Below are 22386 nucleotides of genomic sequence, written 5' to 3'. Positions count from 1 at the left end.
ATTTCTGCAACAAAATCTGCTGCGTGTGAATGCACTGTTGTAGCCACAAAAGGGGGACCAAATCAATGCTAACACCCATGATTTTGAAATGGGATTTCCAACAAGCTCACATAGGTGTGATGGTCAGGTGTCCACATAGTGTCTGTGAGCGTGTATAGAAAAACAAATCTATACATTTATTTAACTTTTTACCTCCTTTTCGATGTTTAAATTCATTTATTGAATTTCTTCCCCCCCCCCCCCCCCATTGTAAAAAGCATAAATAAATCCCTTTAAATATTTATTTTAACATACCTGCAGTTCCTCTGCAGTGGACATATCTAACCCTGTTAATTCTTGTATTCTTGAATTAATTCGGGAAACGACAGGATCCTCATAGGCAGACAGCCAAGCACTGGAGTAAAAGGAAGCACAGGGACATATATTATTTAATATTCTAGTCAGAGTTACAAAAAAAATTTTTCCTTTTTTTTTTTTTTAAAGTATAGTCTCATTTAACATGCACAGCGCTAGTGCTTTAGTGCTATTTAGAGGGGTCAGCTTTGCTCCTCTGCATACATATGGACTTGAATGTGGCAGCACCCTTGTCAATTGACTATTTCTATACAAAGCCATTACCACGCTTCAACTCCACAACACATGGCTGAACCATGGGCTTCTGGATAACTACTGTGTTTGACTTGTATTAATGTAGGTCATACAGTATTCATGGGACAATCTCCCTAATGCCAAGTCAGGCAGCAATAATTACGACGTATTCCAACTAAACCTACGGTGCTAGACATGAGGCGATAGTAGATATACAAACAGCCACAATGAAGCGATTTGTGTAATCATTTCAGTTTATGTCAGGTTTGATAAGATGATAACAATGCACATTATTAGACTACGAGCTTTTTAGACTATTAGATTACAAGAAGTGCACCCTCAATTTAAAGGTTTAAAGGGGTATTCTGGTTTAAGCAAATAAAGGTTATTTGTTGTATAATGGGAAAATATATACAGTTTTTCAATATACTTTCTGTATCAATTCCTTGTGGTTTTTAAGATCTCGGCTTAAAGTCATTCAATAGCAACCATGATTGTTTACACAGGTGCTCGGCTCTTTACAGAACAGTTATCAGAGCTGTGTCTTGAAATGAGTGGAAGACCTGTGTGTCCAGAACATGACCAGTACAGTTTTTTTCCTTGACTGGAAGTAAACAATGAAGGTTCTTTCTTGATGACTGAAAGCAAAGAGTATTGAAAACCATAAGCAATCAAGACAAAGGTTATTTATTGGAGAATGAAAAGTTTTACAATTTTCTATTTGCCGAAAGCGGAATACCCCTTTAAGTATGGATCTATCAATTGCCACATTTATCAAATCAAAGCTTCATATTCTATAAACAAAATAAGCTGCAGAGATGGGTGGCAGTATGTTATATGCATATAAAGTGGACCCCCTTTTCTCATGTCAGACTGATTTCAAACGGAAGGGCTTTGCAGAAATATAGGGGGAGTCACAGGAGCCTAAACGGTGCTTCTTACTGCCACATACTATTTCCCAAAAGTAAGACGCACGCTACATTAAATATATATATTCTGAATTCTGGTGTTCCTCTTTATATTGTTCATATGTAACTGTAAATGGATTTCCTTTTCATCTGCTGACCATCTCATATCTGAGAAATAACCAATTTTTACTTATAGCAAAACTGTTCCATTTACTGTAAAGAAAGAGATGACAGGAGTGGCTGAGCTGAAAATATCCCTTCACAAAATCATAAGACGACAGTAACCCTTCAGAATTCCTAGAGTGCCCGCTAACAGTTCCGTATTTTCTCTGTGTCACATCTCAGGCTGCCCTTTAATGAAGAGCTTGGTGGATATTGGCTAAAGGCCATTGTACTTTGCACAGGGCACACCATGTAACAAACAAGGGTGTATTTGTCATTTACAGCAGACTTGGCTGCGGGCAGGAGTATAAAAAAAACCCTAAATAAATGGAACCTCTAGAAGAAACAACAAACACAAAAATATCACTTTGTTCTACACAGCACACATTTCTATCAACTCAGATAGGCCGTTGCCTGCGTAATATAGGATATTACATCATACTCTGCTAGTAGATTCTGGAGAATTTCATGTGTTATAATTCCGTTAAATCACGGCTGCAATTGGTAGATATTTCCCGTTAATTTCACTTTTTAGATAAATTGATTTTGAAAATAAATAATTACACAAATCGATATAGAAAATATTAAGCTAAAAAATAGGGTAGGTCGATCTTTAGAATTACATTAGATAAACTAGTAAAGGGATCCGACCTGGGCCTTTTTTTTTCTTTATTCTAACCCCTGGCAGTATGCAGCATCCTCACCTCTATTGCCATATCGGTTAGGCTAACAGCTTTTTGCCCCAACTTTGAACCTGCATTTTATTTTATTTGGCACCTCTGATCTCTGGGGTAAACAATAGGACAGGACAGGTAAAATCCAGTCTGATCCATGTTCTCTTTAGCACAGTTTAGGGATTAGATCTAAAGTCTATGGACACCTTTACCTGCTGAAACTAGACAATCACTATCCACACACATTTTTGTTCAGTTTATATTGGTCATGCAAACCCATTGATTAGTAAGGCCACATTCCCACCCAGTTTGTGTCATGGTTTTGCCACTATTGTATAAGTGAACATGGCCCAAGGTAGAAATTGTGTTGTTTTTTTTCTTCTTGTAAGACGTTTTTGTGGCGACATAATACAAATGAATAGAGTACATACAGTGAAGTATTAATAGAAATAGAATAAAGTTATGGGCTTTCCAAACAGGAACAATTACATAGAATGTAGAGGGTATTACAGAATAAGAAATCAAGAAAAACAATAAATTGAAAAATGTCATAATAAGCAAGAGGTATTAGATAGCTCTTAAGAAGACCCCATAGAGTTTCATGGTAAAAATGATTAAAGATTCAGGTCATGCATCAGCCAAATTTTCTAATATTTTGATGAAGGTAGAGTCCCTAGGAAACCAACGCAATGTAAGTGATTTCAGCATCTTCATTTTGTCAGGCACTGGTTAATTAATACAATGGCCCAGCAATGGATAGAAGCATCCTATAACTGGTCTATAGCAACGATTTAAAGAATACCTCCAGTGGAAAATAAAAACATTACAATGCGGTTAGATCCTCATGTACAGAAGTCTTTCCCTTCAATGCTTATCTGGTTGTGCTGCAGACATGTCCTCTTAAGTTACGAATAGGAAGTAGTTACCATTGTCTGCCATGTTACATATGCATTGAAGTTACAGTCCAGTCACGGTTTCTACAAGCCTGATGGCCGATAATACACTTGCCACTCCTTCGCTTTCTCCTGTTATTACTCTACTACACACTGATTGACTGGGTTCCAAAGCTGCTGTAATCAAGTCTTTATAAGCTAGAAAGCTCCATCTGTAAGATTGCAGACAGTTTGTAAATCCCTGTTTGGGCAAGATGTACAAGTTATTTTAGCTATCCGATCTCATCCTCTCTCGATCTGCTCCTTCAGCAGGGAGAAAGTAAAGGGCTGCAGTAATTTTAGATTAGAATAGATCAATGGGGGTATGCCTTGAGTTGAGTAATTCCTTCACCATGAAGAAATACCTATTTGGAAACTATGACGAATAGGCTTGGATAACTGTTCTCCCCGTAGAGTCAGATCCACATGTCCACAGGGCTTGCCCTTACCTCTTGGAAACTCTGTATTGTGCAGTGGTCAACTGTCCTGTCACAGGGTCATGCACTGTAGCCCGTCTCAGCTACAAAAAGAGAAAGGACTGTAGTTTAATTTAGGAGCAGGCATGATGTGTGCCGTGCTAGGGGTTCTGACTGGTCTGAGTGAATTTAGTCTTGACTTAGCAGCCGTTTATTGTAAAGACAATAATAAATCAACACAACTCGGTCATCAATGTACCGTCCTTTCACTTTTTATCAGAGACACTGGAAATTATTACTTAGTGGGGCAGAGTTCTAGTCCAACACTTTTAGTTTTTGTAATTTAGATCCAATTGAATAAATATAATAATGTTACTGATGATTTATTGAAGGCAATAAAACATGAGAATGTATGATGATAAAGTCACCAGAAACCATGGCCTTCCACTTCAGCAACCATTCTAATAGATTCCAACTAAAAGGATGGATCACTCTGCACCAGCAGTGATCGATCAAACTGATCTACCTGGAAAGCAATCCTGACACCTCAGTTTCTTCAGACACAAAAAAGAACCTAGCCCAAGGAATTAGTTAAACATAGGATTACATAACACTTATGGCTTACCTTTTACTAATTCTGTAGGGAGCAGTCTCCAGGACTCCCGTGATAGGGTTGGAAATGGTGGCTCGCCTCAGCTGTGAAGCCAACCAATCACAAGAGTTGTAACAACCAAACACTAAAATTCACCCAACCAATCAGAAGCCCTTTGGATGCAAGTTATGTTGTAAGTGCAGGCAAGAAACAGTAATATCCTATATTTTATATCTCCGAAAATAGGTTTTGCAAAACATGTATTATTTTGCCAATGACCTGAGCAGGTCAAATATCACTTTGTACAGTTGATTGGTTTGTATTGTGGACAATACCGATAACCAGATAGTCATTACCATTGACTCAGTGGAAGTATAAAAATAAAAAAATGATGGATGTAAATGGTCTTGTGTGTGACAAGACGTGTCGGAATCCATGACTATTTTGGAGAGACCTGGTCACCCATAGCCCTCACCAACTGGGTCAATGGAAAAGTTAGTTTATAATTGTCATCTTGGAATCCCACGTCAGAATGGCACAAAGTTTAAGCAATCACCAAATAACAATAATAGTTATAATTAATTAGGAGATATAAAAATCATGACCAAAGCTCCCCTTTAATATAATAGTAAGGTAGGCTTCTGTAACAACCATTATAACTAATGTATTCCCTTATGTAAATAATTATTACCTTAAATAAGTGGATAGTCTATCAATTCTAAAAAGGTTATGTTCACACATTATGGAGAGAGAAAAGCAGAAATTGGATCCAGCGCTGATGGATATAAAAAGGAAACTTTTTCCAAGTTTTATTGTACGTTTTAAAAGTAGAAAACAGCAGGGTATTTTCCTCCGTACAAGGGGTGATCAGGAAATCATGCCAAAATCATGCCTACGCGTTTCAGACTCCTCCTGCGTCCTTACTCATGGCTGAGTAAGGACGCAGGAGGCGTCTGAAACGCGTAGGCAGGATTTTGGCATGATTTCCTGATCACCCCTTGTACGGAGGAAAATACCCTGCTGTTTTCTACTTTTAAAACGTACAATAAAACTTGGAAAAAGTTTCCTTTTTATATCCATCAGCGCTGGATCCAATTTCTGCTTTTCTCTCTCCGCTTATACCGTGTGCCAACACGAGGATCCGAGCGCTGCAAACAGCATAGGTCTGCATTAAGGTGAGCTGGAGGATTCCTCCTATTTTTCTCCATTCACACATTATGGTAATGATGTGGGGGAAAAAACTTAACACTCAGACGCTGCAGTTTTCCAGACTTGCATTTTCTGCCATTGCAGAGGAAGAAAAACCACAAAACTGCATAGTGTGAATGAGACCATTAAAAAGGTAAAATACTGCAGTGGTCAAACGCAGCAAATCCACTGTGTGAACATGCTCTTCTTGCACAATCTCCTATACAATGTATAAACACAAAGGCTTACGCATGTTGAAAAGTAGAGATGATCAAATCAGTAGATGGTAATATTACCAACAGGTGAATTTCTGATATACGGACCGAATGACAGTCTCCATTGTCCTGTACAAGGAAATTCGCCTGTCGGCAAAATTGCGGCTTGCCGACTTATTAGATTCACAAAGCAAAATTATAAAGCACGTTCTGCCTGCTGCTAGTTGATGAAGCATTTTAAAAGATATAAAGATCCACAAGCTGTTGAAATACTAAAACTGCAATAAAAAGTGGTCTAGAGTAAGTAGCAATCCGATGAACTACTCACCCTGGGTTTTGCAAGCTCTTTGACCTTTTCAATCTCCTCATTAGAAATGATATCATGGTATCTCACAATATGAGGTTTGTCCCATTCATCTTCTTGCTTTGTAGGAGATAGGACAAAGACAGGACTCCTATTTCCATCATGGTAACGGCAGAACAGCTTCTTCTGTCTGCGAGGAGTCTGGGGCAGGGAGAGAGAATGAAGATTAGACAGTACATTTCATACAGAGGGAGGTGTATAGATACATAGGGAAGTAGACATGTAAACTAGGAAATGTATACATACGTAGACGACTTACCATTTTAACACCCTCTCCCCGACACAACATCTCATACTTCTGTCTTTCTGGCAAGTGATCTTTGGGGCGACCCTTTTTTGTTTTTGGCTCTACAGCTTCAGAATCAGAGGAGCTGGACTTATTTTCCTCTTTTGTCATGATATATTCAAAATATTTCAGATTGCCATTTCCTCTTTGATGTTCAGGATCTAGAATGAAAAGAGATGGATATACTAATGTATCACTAAAATAATATATTATATTCCGTCATTTCTTATAGCAGGTTCTGGAAAATCCAGACCAACCAATATTACGCACTGCTGAACGTATCTATAGACATCTATGGACCGGAAGGATGCCAAGAGTTTCGGCATATCTCTGGATGTTATGCATCGGCATACCCTTTTTAACTTTATTGGAAAGCAATACAATGCAAAAAGAAAAAAAAAAAAAAGTACACCATGGGAGTCAGCGGTAGACATTCAACCGTATGGCATACAGTTGAATACGATGGAGCCATAAGTCACCACAATGTGAACATAGTCTTACTGCCAAAGGGGTTGTAATCCAACTGTCCCAGACTCCTAAATGGCAAGTCTACCTTGTTATAGTACAGAACATCCTCCACGGCCGTCACAGATTTACCACTCAGCAGTCTGAGAAATCTGGCCAACAACCCGTACAGAAGCTGTAATGATGGCCACATTGTCAACCAACATTTAAAAAATAAATTGTGACCCGAAAGAAGAAGACAATAACTCAAGGACTTGGGAGATACATATTGGCAATTCCAATTTTAGGCAAGGGGGTGTTGTTTACACAGAGCTTAGAAGAATTACGGCAATGGTAAGGAGTAGTTTTACTTGGACATATAAAGCTGAGAGTAACTTTACTTCATAACGATAGTAATTTTAACATTTAAATGGCTCTGGTAACCACAAGTTTTATACCGAAATGTTACATGCTTGAAATTACAAGTGGTGTTCCAACAAAAACTGGATCTATGAATACCTAATGTGTGTGTTCTTAAGAGCACGGCAGGGAAAACAAAACACATTACGTACACAATCTTCATGAAATGAATAGATGAAGACCCAATTTTCTGCAGAGCAAAATGTACAGTGTATGTATGGCGAGATAATAATTTCACAATGACTGGCCAACTTGTAATTGTATGTGACAGCTCCTAATCCCGCAGCTCTACATCAGCAATGTAGCTGTTTCCCAAAGGCAGCACGAGTTATTATAAGAAACTGCCGGATATGAGTATGGCTCAAGTTAAATAGGAAATACTAGTTCTATGTTCACCCTCCATGCGCACATCGACGGTTTGCCTTGAAACCCCACCAGAATATTTATGGGAGTATGAGTAGACACATAATACTGTAGCTACCCTCTTATTAAGAGTGTCTCCACATAAAGATGATCATATTCCAGTTTACATGCTTATTAACACTTAAAAATCCCGTACAGTAGACATATCAATAATGAATGCCTTTCCTGCAGCAGCAGTCCCTGTGCCCCCAACATTTTTTGGAAGACTACATTGGACACCATTAAGGGCTATTGTGGCTTACCTAGCTCTAACAGCCTTCTTGTCAGCTTCAAGGCATTTTCCAAGTCTCCTTGTTGGTATACAGCATAACTGAGATAATCTAAGACCAAGACCTTATCAATAGAGGATTTCTCTCCAGCATCCAATTGCCGCAGAGCTTGCTCCATCCATAGTTCTGTGTGGTAATAGTCAGCTTCCGTATATGCAATTTTTCCCAATTCAAAGCAGTCTTCAGCAGTCAGAGTTGCTTTATTGTTTACGCCTATGACCAACAAGTTCTAGTTAGAGACTTATAACAGGAGGATGATATGGGGGTTCAAATTACATAACTTGATTGTATTATATGATTCTTCCTGGTTACTAAATTTACCAAAAAGCAAATAAATTCAAATCACATTACCTGGCAAGTTTCCTTGGGAAATAGTTTCTGAGTCCAGGTTATACGTGTCCTGTAGACGAAGCAGAGCCCTGGCTGCTCCAGTCTGATCCTCGTCATTGGGAAAGTATTGACGCTGGATTGTTAAATTAGAGATGAATCCTTAAAACAGAAATATGCATAAAAATAATAGTTATTTAAAAAAATTATATATATATATATATATATATATTTATTTATTTTACACATACATTATATATTTCTGCAGTGTTCAATTACTAAAACTATCTTAATCAGGTCATTACCATCTGACATATCCTTGAGCACAAGATTTTCCAGTTCCTGCCACTCGGTATTGAGCCTCTTCATTAATTTGAATGCATTGACTGGGTGACCCAGGAAACCCTCTGGGTCTTTTGTAGCAGTTTCTGACAGTGCATCAAATTTTTCTGCCCATCTGGACAAAAAATTAATTGATATTACAAGTTTAAAAACATGCAGTCATCACATTATTATTATCCACAAAGGGCATTTCATAATTTTAAGTAATAAAAAAGGAGATATTGACAGTGTGTATTTCACCTATCCTGGGCTCAGTCTTCAGAGATATTTATGCACACTTCCAGGCATGTGAATGTGTAATGTACAGGACAAGTGTAATTATTTCAGCCAAGTCAATGAACTAAGGGATTATACCAAATGAGGGAGCAACAATCCTGTCAAGAGGAGGCGTTTCTAGCCCAGAGGCGAAGGGTGGGAATACCAACTTTTCTATTACAAACAAGCATTTACGTACAGTAATAACATATCCAATAGATTTATTATGACAGAATCGTTCAGTAGACATTAAGAACTCAAACCAGATGTAGGTTACTCCATTAAATTAACATGATTGCTAAGACTAACTCTTCAAAGGTGGTTTTACACGGGTAGACATCGCCCGCGTTTGCCACCTGTTCAGTGGATAATAATTGCTGTTAAATTATAATAATAGGTATAAGCCAAACAGAAGTGTGATGCACAAAACTCTGAGAAGGTAGAGAAGCAGGACATTATATTACTGAATGCCATTATATTATTATTTAGAATGTGAACAGAATGCACTCACTTTTTAATCTGTTCCAACTTCAATTCTTCAGCTTTTATGTAATCTTTTAGTGATGTTAACAGATCCTTTTCTGTGTACAGCAAGTCGGTCATGTGACCTGAAATACAAATTAAAAAAGTGGAAGATTAACATTTTTTATAAAATAAAACAAAATTGCATAAATTATATAACAAGATGTACACTAGGATTTTGTATACTTTTCTACTTTTTGTTATACCGATATAAAAACAAAATAAAAAAAAAATAGAAGTATAGCAATTATATATTATGATATCCATAAAACTGATTTAAAAACGATTGATTTATTGAACACTCAAGAAGTCTAAAGCTGGCCTAACAAGATCTTAGATGGCCGAAAATGGCAGATTTAGAAAATAGTTTTGCCAACTGTCGCCACCTCTTCGTGATATGAATTACAGATATTTGTGGAAAAAGTTTCTGTGGTGTTGGATTTTTTTTCGGTCATTGTCGTGTGTAGCCCTTGGAAAGTCGTTCATGAGAATTGCATCCCATCATTAGAAGACCAGACCACATATCAAGGCAGATATGGATAGGCGATGTGCTGCTTTAACTTATGGAGTTGTCCAAAAAGACAACCTTCATACGGCAGACAACCTTCATACGGCAGACAACCTTCATACGGCAGACAACCTTCATACGGCAGACAACCTTCATACGGCAGACAACCTTCATACGGCAGACAACCTTCATACGGCAGACAACCTTCATACGGCAGACAACCTTCATACGGCAGACAACCTTCATACGGCAGACAACCTTCATACGGCAGACAACCTTCATACGGCAGACAACCTTCATACGGCAGACAACCTTCATACGGCAGACAACCTTCATACGGCAGACAACCTTCATACGGCAGACAACCTTCATACGGCAGACAACCTTGAAAAACAAGTCATTCAGAAAACCGGTGTCTGAAACCCTTAATATATGGCCACCAGCTTACCAGTCATTAAAATACATTTATATTCTTGTAGATTTTCCTATGGCAAAGCAGAAGTGTGTTATTGCAAATGGATAATACTCTAGTGTTCCACGTTCATGGTCTATTTCACTTCATTCCGTTTCTGGAGTGCCTTCTTCTCAAAGTAATATACTGGAAATAATTAAAGTATGTAGTAAGAAATAAGCTTACCAATTGAAGTAAAGAAGTCTTTATGTGCTCGGCATGAAGTAATGAGCATTAATAGTGGCAAAACCTTCAGTATCTTCATGACCTTCATTGTACAACTGTAGAGAAATTAACATTGTTACTATAAACGTAAACCCTTTACAAAACTTATTGTCTCCCATGTATCAATATTGGCAGGAAACAAGACATCATTTTGTGTTTGGCCAGGAAGTCTCTTTGGGCCTCACCACTGTTCTGTACAGTAAAAATAAAAGATTAAAGTTTGTGGCTTTGTGCATCGGAAAAAAAAATAAAAAAAAACAAAAAAAAATTAAAAAGACAAAACGATATAATTATTTTTTAAGCAATATGCAAAACAATATACTGAAATGTCTAAATCAACTGAATTCCAGGGAATGCAGCGGTGTTGTAGTTCAGAGAACTATGGGTAGACGAGAGCGCCATTGTGCAGCGAAAATCTGTGTCGTTTGTTAAGCGCCGAGGCTTTCTTCGCAGACTCAGAATTCTGAGGATCAGTGGGGGCCTGGGCAGGAAGTGATGGCGTATTCTAGTGATCTGGTGGGAAAATGCCTTTAAACTCCTTCCCTGCCAAGGATGTATCTAATACGCCCTGGCAGGAAGCCACTTTAGTAGCCAAGGACGTATCCGATACCTCCTTTCTACTAACGTCTCTAACTCAGTCGAGGTCTTGTGTTAAAGCGAAGATTCTTGGCTTCAAAACAAGACCTAGTCAAAGTGCATTTTGTGCAGTAATGTGGCAAAACCGCTCCATAAATCGCAGCAAAAAAAAAAACACACACAAATTGACTTCAACATGCTTTAATTAATGCCGATTTTTTTATTTATTTTTTAAGGCGGAAACGATTGTTTATGGCGACATTCAGTGGATGAAAAGGTCTTTTCTGACTGCCGGAAATCTTTTTCATCCACCAGAATTGTATTAGACAATCCACTCCAGTGATAATCGCTATCGCTAGGACTGTAGCATGTAACGGGTATTGCTAGAGCAGTGGTGAGTGGATTTTGCGGAAAAGATAAAGTAATATTCAAATTTTATTGAGGTTTGCGTTTGGTACGACTTTTTGATTTAATGAATTTAGAATCCGTCTCGTGTTGTTTGAGGTTTGTTGGGTTTTGATGAAGCCCACAAATTTTAACTATACATCTTCAGATAAAAAAAAAAAAAAAGTTACAGGTTCTGCCCATAAAATGTCAATGCTGTATGTTTTACAGAATAAAAGCGTTTCCAAGGAAATATAATAATATTCTATGACTAGTACTTGGCAAGCAATGTAAAAGATTGTTCACAGGCATAATTCAAGGATAAACGCAGAGCATCTGTTCTTTTAATTCAGACATTTAAGAAAAGTCACATACGTAACAGCCTCCTGCATGACAGATACGTTGCTGTAGAGAAATACTAATCCTAAAACGGTCCATACTAAGACAAAATGGCGGATTTCAAATATTTGAGCTAATCAACATTTTCAAATTTTGTGCAAATGGTCGTCTGTGGTAGACCAATGTGTGCCAAAGACGTTTTCATTTATAATGATGATTTGTTATGGATTCTTTTACCCACAAATGGATAATGTTTGGAAGCCCTTTTATTTGCTACCCGGCACCCTTATTTGGCCCGTTGCCTAGCAACAGACATCCTAGCCGGGGGGACTACTGTGGATGTTCATGCTTCCACATTGCTATTGAGGATATTGATGACCCCATATCTTTCTTCCCCTTGTACTTCACAGGGAAAGAATGGACACTGGTCTCCAGTACTAGACAGAAAATAAGCAAAATAGAGAACAAGAATAATTTAGATTTCCATAATTTAGAATTATGTGATTCCAGTCTATATGAGCCATTTAGCACAATTTTGTAGTATGAACAAAACTTAACATGAGTCACGTGAACTCCAAAACCCTGAATATGACCACTGAAAGCCCATGTTTTGGTGTATGTATCTAGAAGCTTCATAACAGGACATCGTGAAGGTCATTCGTGTAAATGTAAACAGGGTCTGGATGCCTTTTTGGACGGACAGGATATTGCAAGGTACTGGATTTTATATATATATATATATATTTATTTTGAGATGGGTTACTGACGCAGGGATATATTCTGCTGTATTTGGAGAAGGGCCACTTTCACAAGACAGTAATAGGTCAGTATTTTGCATCAGTATTCGTCAGCCAGTGAGTCCAAAATACAGAATGGGTGCAAATCTTTCCATTATACTTCTTCTGTGTGAAGGTTCCACTCCTGGTTTTGGCTTCCAGGTACTGGTGCAAAATACTGACCAAAATACTGCCGTGTGAAAGTGCCTGAAAGAGGTTGCCCAGGATTAGAGAAACATGGTTGCATTCTTCTAGAAACAGTAACATCTGTCCATGGATTGTGTCTGGTATTGCAGCTCAGCTTCGTTAGAGTCAAGCGGCTAAGCTGCAATACTACATACAACCTGTGTACAGGCGTGGCACTATTTCTGGAAGAAGTCACATTTTTTCTAACGCTGGACAACCTCTAAGGCCTTATCCACCAAAAACGTGTGCGTTTTGCGCACGCAAAAAACGCTGTGTTTTTTGCGCGTTGCAGTTCCGTGTGTCATAAGTGTTTGCTGCGTGATTTTCACACATATGCCATCCTTATGACACGCGGTTTTGAGGTTTAGAAAAATAAATGAAGGAAGCGCTTTTATTTTTTCCTTCATTTCTTTATCTACTGTTGCGCGACACACGGAAGTGCTTCCGTGTGCTGCGCGTGATTTTCATGCACCCATTGACTTCAATGGGTGCGTGATGCGCGAAAAACACCCAAGTATAGGACATGTCGTGAGTTTTACGCAGCGGACACACGCGGTGTTAAAATCACGGAATGTCTGAACGCCCCCATTGACTCACATAGGTGATTTTCACGCGCGTATCACGGACGTTAAACACGTTCGTGTGAATAAGGCCTAAGAAAGGTAGTTATCAATTATCCTCAGATAAAGAAAAAAAACAAATCACTAGATAAAAAATGTTGAATTGTCTAGACTTATTAACTACGTAAACTGAAATGTAGATTGTAGTTTTCTCATCTGCCAGTATACACAATCATCGTTGCCTTTTAGTATAGCTGTAAGGCTAGGTTCACACCACGTTTTTTGCATCCTGTTGAAAGGCACTGTACAGTTTTTGTTTTTTTAAAATCTACCATTAGATCCCTTCCTGACATTTGTCGTATCGATAAATCATGGAAAGCCAGTGCTTCCTGAATTTTGCCGTATCCATACGACAAATGGTGGACACTGGCTCAGAAGCTGAGTCGGTGCCATCATCCCCGGGTGTTGGCTGCATGTTATAGCGTACACCCTGGGGTAATGGCAAGGACCGAAGTTTGCTCTGATCCCCACCATTAACCCCTTAAATGCAGCGGTCAAAAGCGATCGCTGCATTTAAGGTGTTTGCAGCTCATCGGCATCCCAGCAATGAAATTGCTGGGATGCAGGTGGCTACAAAGTCAACCGGAGGCCTAACACTGGCCTCCCGATATGCCTAGTATGGAAGACTTTCAGGCCCCGACCGGAGGCAGGGCCTAAAAGGCTTCCGTAGCCACCGGCAAGAAGGCACCGGTTGAGGAGCCGGTGTCATCAGCAGTGGATGTCACCTGTATGTTCCAGCTAACATCCACCTGTAACGGCAGGAACCGGAGCTGGCTCAGATTCCTGCCATTAACCTCTTGGTTGCAAGCGATCGTTGCATCTTAGTGGTTGGCAGCAGATCGGCAGCTCTGCCCTGCAATCGCAGGACTGCCGACTGCTACTATGGCAACAGGAGGACTAACAAAGTGTACAAAAAGTAAAAATAAAAGTTTCTAGTAATAAAATAATTGCTCTTTTTCCCTTATCAAGTCGTTTATTATTGAAAAAATAAAATTAAAAAAAATCACACATATTTGGGATCGCCACATCCGTAATGGCCTGAACTACAAAAATATTGTTATTTATTCCACGTGGTGAACGGCGTAAAAAGAAACCATAAAAAACAATGCCAGAGTTTCGGTTTTTTTTGGTCACTTTGCCCTACAAAAATTGGAATAAAAAGTGATCAAAAAGTTGCATGTACCCCAAAATGGTACCAATAATAACTGCAGCTCGCCCCACAAAAAACAGCCCTCATACCACTACGTCTATGAAAAAAATAAATTAGTTAAGGCTTCAATAGGTCATGAAATAGAAATATGCAGTTGTGCCGGCCCGAGGGGAACATTTCTTCTGTTTCAAAACGCGACTTATCAAGGCCCTAAAACTAGGGAACCAGGAAGGGTAGGGTCCAAACATATCTGCTGGAAGCGACGGTGCCCGTATTATACCAGGACAACACTTCCCAACTAAATTCCACAAACTGCAAATGTGCGGAGTGTGGACCAAAAGGGGCATAAGAAAGGACATTTATCAGTGCGACACCGGCCTGGGCAGAAAGGATTGCTTCACAGCGTAACAAATATTTATGGATTATTTTATTGTTTTTTTACCCCATTATTATACCACCTGACTATGCCCCTGATATACTCTGCCCGGCTTACATGTACCCCCACATTGTAAACTAAAATACCAGTAAAACTCCAAACAAAACTACTACCAAGCAAAATCCACACTCCAAAAGCCAAATGGAGCTCCCTCCCTCTGAACCCTACAGCGTGCCCAAACAGCAGTATACGTCCACATATACAGCATCGCCATACCCGGGAGAACCCTTTTAACAATTTTTGGTGTGTGTGTCCCCCCCCCAATGGCACAAGCTGGGCATGACCTATTTGCCACAGAAATGGCATATCTAGGAAAAATTTGTAATTTTTACTTTGCACCATCCACAGGGCAATCATTTATGGAAAAGACATGTGGGGTCAAAATGCTCACTATACCCCTAGCTAATTTCCTGGAGGAGTGTAGTTTGCCAAAGGGGGTCACTTTTGGGGGTTTCCAATGTTATGGCACCGCAAGAGCCCTTCAAACCGGACATGGTGCCTAAAATATGTTCTAATAAAAAGGAGGCTCCAAACTCCACTAGGTGCTCCTTTGTTTCTGAGGCCGGTGCTTCAGTCCATAAGCGCACTAGGACCACATGTAGGATATTTCTAAAAACTGCAGAATCTGGGCAATAAATATGGAGTTGTGTTTCTCTGTTAAATTTTTCTGCGTTACAAAAAAAATGGATTAAAAATAAATTTCTGCGACAAAACAAAAAAATTACATTTGGAAATGTCATTTTTACTTTGCTTTAATTCCTGTGAAACGTCTGAAGGGTTAAGAAACCCAATGCTGTTTTGAATACTTTGAGGGGTGAAGTTTTTAAAATGAGGTGACTTATTGGGGGTTTCTAATATAGAAGGCCCTCAAAGCAACTTCACAACTGAACTGGCCCCTGTAAAAATAGCTTTTTGAAATTTTCAGGAAAATGTGAGAAATTGCTGCTAAAGTTCTAAGCCTTGTAACGTCCTAGAAAAATAAAAGAATGTTCAAAAAACTATGCCAAACTAAAGTAGACATATCGGGGATGTTAATTAGCAGCAATTTTTGTGGTACAACTGCCTGTCTTGCAATTAAAATTTGAAAAATTGCAAAAATGTGCATTTTTCGACAAATACTGAATGTATCAAGCAATTTTTCCATTAACATAAAGTCCAATGTGTCACGAGAAAATCTCAGAATCGCTTGGATAGGTAAAAGCATTCCGAAGTTATTACCACCAAGTGAAACATGTCAGATTTGAAAAATGAGGCTCTGTCAGGAAGGTCAAGAGTGGCCAAAGCGGGAAGGGGTTAAAACAGGATGCTACAGAATCAAAAATTCTGCAGACTCCACTTTTCTGTTCTGTTAGGCTATGTTCACACAGAGTTTTTTGCAGGCAGAATTTCTGCCTCAAAATTCCGTTTGGAAGTTTGAGGCAGATTTTCTTCTGCCTGCACGCCGATTTTCTCAGCATTTTTCGCCCGCGGCCATTGAGTGCCGCAGGCATAAAATTCTGCGAAAAACGCTTTCTCCGCTTCCCATTGAAGTCAATTGGAGGTCAGAGGCATAAACGCCCGAAGATAGGGCATGTCGCTTCTTTCTCCCATGAGGCGGTTTTACCGCTCGCGGGAGAAAACCGCCCCCGCCTCCCATTGAAATCAACGGGAGGCATTTTCGGGCTGTTTTTGACGAGTTTTGCGGCGCGGTTTCCGCGTCAAAAAACTCGTCCAGAGACTCTGAACATAGCCTTAATGAACGGGACCCAGAAAGATCCTGTATTTTGTATAATACAAGTTGATGGCAAAAGGATGCAACAGAATAGGCATCATATGATGCATCCTTTTTTCTAATCTTAAATTATAAACAGGATTTCAAGAGAATGCAAAAACATGGTGACTGAACACAATTGAAGAATCACAATTCTAATGTTTGCTCCAGGATTGTTTGCTCCAGGATAACAGTAAGATCTGTGAAAGACTGAAGGTTATGCAAGGAACACTATTCATAAACCTCACTGAAGGTAGACACTGGGAGTATTCCTTGACGTATACGCCGACATGTCCATAGCCCCCTTGCACTAATATATAAATATATATATATTTATTTTTTTCATATTCCTTATGGCATACACTAGGCCTGTATGCGTTGTCTATCACACTTTTCTACACAATGGGACACAGTAAAAAACGTATACTGGCTGACATAAGTCGGAGGCATATGTTGGAGATTACTCCCGACATAACTCCGACATGCCTGAAAACTGAGATGTGAACGGAGCCTAAGAATTGTCACCTCACATTTGCACCTGTCAACAAGTGGAATATATTAGGCAGTAACTAAACGGACAAAGTTGATGCGTTGAAGCAGGAAAAAATAGAAAAATAGGCAAGTATAAGGATCTGAGTGACTTTGACAAAGGCCAAATTGTGATGGCCCGGCAACTGGGTCAGAGCATCTCCAAAACGGCAGGTCTTTTTTTGGTGTTCCTGGTATGTAGTGGTTAGTATCTACCAAAAGTCGACGAAGGAGTGAAAACCAGTGAACCGGCGGCATGGTCATGGCCAGCAAAGGCACAATGATGCGCATGGGAAGCCTGTCTGGTCGATTCCACAGAAGACCTAGGTGTAACAGAACTTGCTGTAAAAGTTACTACTGGCTATGACCGAAAGATGTCCGAACACAGTGCATCCCAGCTTGCAGCGTATGGGGCTGTGTAGCACATAATATTAGGCAGTTGTAAGGGTTACGGTTGAATGGTGTATATAATACATAACTCTAGCATAATGCATTGTGAACACACCACCACACACTAGATTATTTCTCTCTTCTAAGTAACAATATTGCTCACACCTTCTGTTTACAAGCTCTGACAATCAGCTGACTGCTCTGTATTATTCTGCTCACTAACCTGCCGCCCCCATGCAAGATCTTCTGCTAGCTGCTTCTATCATGCAGGCTACATCTTGAAATTATTATATGGCATTAACCATTGTACTTTGGGATAGATATATATATATATATATATATATATATATTCTGCCTGTGCTAAAAAAGGCCACAAATCTTCTGATTCTGCAGTTATGATAAATAAACTCAGCTTTTCTACATCTTATACGCAGTTCACCTGCATATCTATTCATGGTAGTAAATGTACTATGTGATGCATAATGTGAAAGTTGACAAAGAATTTAAAGTGACTGATGTACTTTTATGTATATACTAATTCTTTATAAACTAGATCCGCAAAGTAGTCTGTTCCAAGGTCGGAGCCCAATTTGTTTTTGTATCTACATGCCGAAAGCACAAGGTATGTGTTAATTGTATTTCACTTTTTAGGGAGAAAAAAAATTAAATATCTTTCCACCCCAACAAGCCTATTGTATTTCCTGCAGAACCAAGCTGGCTTATTCAGGCTCTACCGGCACCTTCTATAAACTAACTAGATTTTTGTTTTTCCGGTTGGCCATAGTAAAGCAATAATAGAAAAATGGAATGCAGCGAATATATCTGACCTAGCTAGATCTTCACTGATGAGCTGTTCAGTTATACTTTGGCCTTTGGTTAATTAAGAATAACCTGCGACAATCATTGAAAGCCAGGTTAAAAATATCTAGAGTTTCCTATTGTAATGATTTATTAGGGGGTCAATGAAGAACTTTTGCATGTTTTGTTTGATAGGCAGCACTTTAAAGTTAAGGCCATTGCCTAGCAACAGGTACCACTGCCAGTGGGTGACTATGCTGGGTCTCCACGCTCCAATGAAGACTAGCTTAGCTTCTTGGCTTGCTCTCATTGGGCTTGGTGGACTAAGTGGCTGGTGTAATGAGTGGAGCTAATAAACCGGAGTTGAAAAGAGGAGTTAAAGTCCCTGGAAGTACTCTTCTTTACTTTATCAATTGTTCACGGTTTTTTGTAACTGGGATAATGGACAGCAAGATTGGAGGTTTTCTTCAGTGCACAGTTTGCCATATATATGCACAACTGGAGCCGGACCTCCAGGGTGAATACCTCAGTGGCAGATGTGAGCATGTTGTTCACCTGGAAGCTTGCATTAGAGATCTGGAGGAGCAGAATGCAACACTGAGGACGATAGACAATCTTGAGTGGAGTATGCTGCTGACGGAACAAGCCGTTAGTGGGGTAGATATGGAGGGTGAAGACATGGGTCAGCAGGATCAGGCAAGTGGCAGGGTTAATGTAGTTAGGGGCAGTAGAAAGGGGTCCAAGACAAGAAGGCCAATCCTGTTTCTGTTATTCCAAGCAAAATAGCCAAGTTGGGTGATGATGCGAGGGTTTCTGTCTCAGAAACGGCAGCCCTGGTGGCTACTGATCTCCCCAACAGCAGGGAGAACAGACTAGCTAGTAGTCGGCGGGATGGTAATGCAGGTAAGGCAAGGCAATTAGTAGTTGTAAGGGATTCTACAATCAGGAAGACTGATGGAATAATTTGTCGCCAAGACCGCCTCAACCGAATGGTTTGCGGTCTCCCTGGTGCCAGGGTTTGGCATGTGGTGGAACGGGTGGATAAATTGCTGGGAGGGGCTGGTGATGATCCAGCTGTTGTGGTCCATGTCGGTACCAACGACAGAATAAATGGTAGGAGCCCTAAGCCCTTAGGAGCCCTAAGAATAATTTTAAAGAACTAGGCTACAAGCTGAAGGGAAGGACCTGCATGGTTGTATTCTCAGGAATACTGCATGTGCCATGCGCATCACAGGAAAGACAGCGGGAGCTCAGGGAGTTAAATGCATGGCTGAAGTCTATGTGTAGAGGAGAAGATTTTGGGTTCCTAGAGCACTGGGCTGACTTTTCATTGGGGTACAAACTGTATTCTACAGATGATTTGCACATAAATGGAAGGGGGTCTGCTGTGCGGGGGGAGAGAATTCTAGCTGGGGTGGCGGAGTATTTAACCCCTTCAGGACACAGCCGATTTTTTCAAATCGGACATGTGTTAGTTTATGTGGTGATAACTCTGGAATGCTTTTACCTATCCAAGCGATTCTGAGATTGTTTTCTCGTGACATATTGTACTTTATGTTCGTGCAAAATTTTGGTAGATAAATTCAGTATTTATTTGTGAAAAACACCAAAAGTTTAGAAAATTTGCAAAAATTTGTGATAATAGGAGATTTTAAATTACCCAAATATTAATTGGGGTCATGGATTGGGTTCAACTGTGAAGGGAAGACATTTCCTCAACCTGCTGCAGGAAAATTTTATGGCCCAGTTTGTGGAAGACCCAACTAGAGATGAAGCTCTGTTGGATCTGGTCATTTCTAATAATGCAGAGCTTGTTGGGAATGTCAATGTTCGTGAAAACCTCGGTAACAGTGACACAATATAGTTATATTTCACCTATACTGTAAAAAACAAAACACAGGCTGGGAGGGCAAAAACACTTAATTTTAAGAAGACCAATTTCCCCAGGATGAGGGCTGCAATTCAGAACATAGACTGGGAAGAACTGATGTCAAATAATGATACAAATGATTAATGGGAAATCTTAAAATCCACTTTGTATAATTATAGTGCAATATGTATTCCTATAAGTAGAAATGACTAACATGAATCCCCACATGGCTTACACCTTCTGTAAAAAGGGCAATATATGACACAAAAAAAAAGGGCATTTGAAAAATACAAACCTGAGGATATAGCTGTAGCCTTTGTAAATTACAAAGAACTTAATAAAATCTGCAAAAATACAAAATTAAAAGGCAGGTGGCTAAAGATAGCAAAACAAATCCCCAACAATTCTTCAAGTATATAAATGCAAAAGAGCCTAGACGGAGGGGCCGCTGTGGATTTGGTGTTTTTGGACTTTGCAAAGGCATTTGACACTGTCCCCCATAGACGTCTAATGGGTAAATGAAGGACTATAGGATTAGAAAGTCTAGTTTGTAATTGGATTGAGCATTGGCTCAAGGACCGTATCCAGAGAGTTGTGGTCAATGATTCCTACTCTGAATGGTCCCCGGTAATAAGTGGTGTACCCCAGGGTTCAGTGCTGGGACCACTACTATTCAACTTATTGATTAATTATATATAGAGGATGGGATTAATAGCACTATTTCTATTTTTGCAGACGACACTATGCTGTGTAGTAATGTTCAGTCTATGGAAGATGTTCGTAAATTGCAAGCTGATTTGGACGCACTGAGTGTTTTGGAATCCACTTGGCAAATGAGGTTTTACGTAAATAAATGTAAAGTTATGCATCTGGGTACGAACAACCTGCATGCATCATATGTCCTAGGGGGAGCTACACTGGGGGAGTCACTTGTTGAGAAGGATTTGGGTGTACTTGTAAATCATAAACTAAATAACAGCATGCAGCGTCAATCAGCTGCTTCAAAGGCCAGCAGGATATTGTCGTGTATTAAAAGAGGCATGGACTCGCGGGACAGGGATGTAATAATGCCACTTTACAAAGCATTAGTGAGGCCTCATCTAGAATATGCAGTTCAGTTCTGGGCTCCAGTTCATAGAAAGGATGCCCTGGAGTTGGAAAAAATACAAAGAAGAGCAATGAAGCTAATAAGGGGCATGGAGAATCTAAGTTATGAGGAAAGATTTAAAAAATTAAACCTATTTAGCCTTGAAAAGAGACGACTAAGGGGGGGACATGATCAACTTATATAAATATATGAATGGCCCATACAAAAAATATAGTGAAATCCTCTTTTTTATGTAAAACCCCCTCAAAAGACAAGGGGGGACTCCCTCCATCTGGAGAAAAAAAGGTTCAATCTCGAGAGGTGACAAGCCTTCTTAACAGTGAATCTGTGGACTAGCCGACCGCAAGAGCTGGTCACAGATGGCTTTATCTGGTTTCCGACCGCTGGCTGTGCATTTACGGCCGGCAGTCGGGGTCCTTAAAACCTACGCCATAGACCATTTACGGCGCAGGTTTTAGCTTGCTGCCCAAGCGATCGGGCAGCTGAATGTCGGGTCTCCGGCAGTCAGTGACTGTCGGGCACCCTGAGGGGAAGATAGAAAGCTGCTTCTATCTTCTCTGATCTCTTCTACACAGCTCTCAATGAGGCAGCGGCCTCTATTGGTCCCGGTGATCAGGTGACTGGTCACCTGATCGCCGGGTGCCGTTAGTGGCAGACTGCTGCTGGGTCTTACTAGAACCAGCATAGCACTATTAGGCCTTATTCACACGAACGTGTGCGTTTTGCACGCGCAAAAACACTGCGTTTTTTGTGCGTTGCAGTCCCCTGTGTCATCCTTATGACACGCGATTTTGAGGTTTAGAAAAATAAATGAAGGAAGTGCTTTTATTTTTTCCTTTATTTCTTTATCTACTGTTGCGCGAATCACGCGCGACACATAAAAGTGCTTCCGTGTGCTGCGTGTGATTTTCACGCACCCATTGACTTCAATGGGTGCGTGATGCGCGAAAAACGGCCAAGTATA

At 39.9% G+C, this 22386-nt stretch overlaps 1 protein-coding gene across 5 annotated transcripts in view; it reads right to left on the bottom strand.

Moving 5' to 3' along the window:
* Window positions 1–22386, bottom strand: part of P4HA1 (prolyl 4-hydroxylase subunit alpha 1) — a 47292-nt gene that overhangs the window by 12444 nt on the left and 12462 nt on the right. For 2 of the 5 annotated variants that reach the window (XM_075841539.1, XM_075841542.1), the window contains exons 2-10: window positions 10473–10567; window positions 9317–9413; window positions 8514–8665; window positions 8233–8370; window positions 7855–8094; window positions 6299–6486; window positions 6004–6180; window positions 4306–4376; window positions 295–394 (exon numbers count right to left, since the gene is read on the bottom strand). In XM_075841539.1, coding sequence (XP_075697654.1) covers window positions 295–394; window positions 4306–4376; window positions 6004–6180; window positions 6299–6486; window positions 7855–8094; window positions 8233–8370; window positions 8514–8665; window positions 9317–9413; window positions 10473–10560 — 1251 coding nt within the window. In that variant the 5' untranslated portion in view covers window positions 10561–10567. Of the gene's footprint in view, window positions 1–294; window positions 395–3713; window positions 3785–4305; window positions 4377–6003; window positions 6181–6298; window positions 6487–7854; window positions 8095–8232; window positions 8371–8513; window positions 8666–9316; window positions 9414–10472; window positions 10568–10696; window positions 10944–22386 lie in introns of those variants that run through there. The other 3 variants (XM_075841540.1, XM_075841543.1, XM_075841541.1) reach the window with 3 other exon arrangements.

This window comes from Rhinoderma darwinii, chromosome 11 (genome assembly GCF_050947455.1).
Source record: "Rhinoderma darwinii isolate aRhiDar2 chromosome 11, aRhiDar2.hap1, whole genome shotgun sequence".
Lineage (NCBI taxonomy): Eukaryota > Metazoa > Chordata > Amphibia > Anura > Rhinodermatidae > Rhinoderma > Rhinoderma darwinii.
Note: the sequence above shows the minus strand (reverse complement) of the source record. Positions and strands in the feature narration are given on the sequence as shown.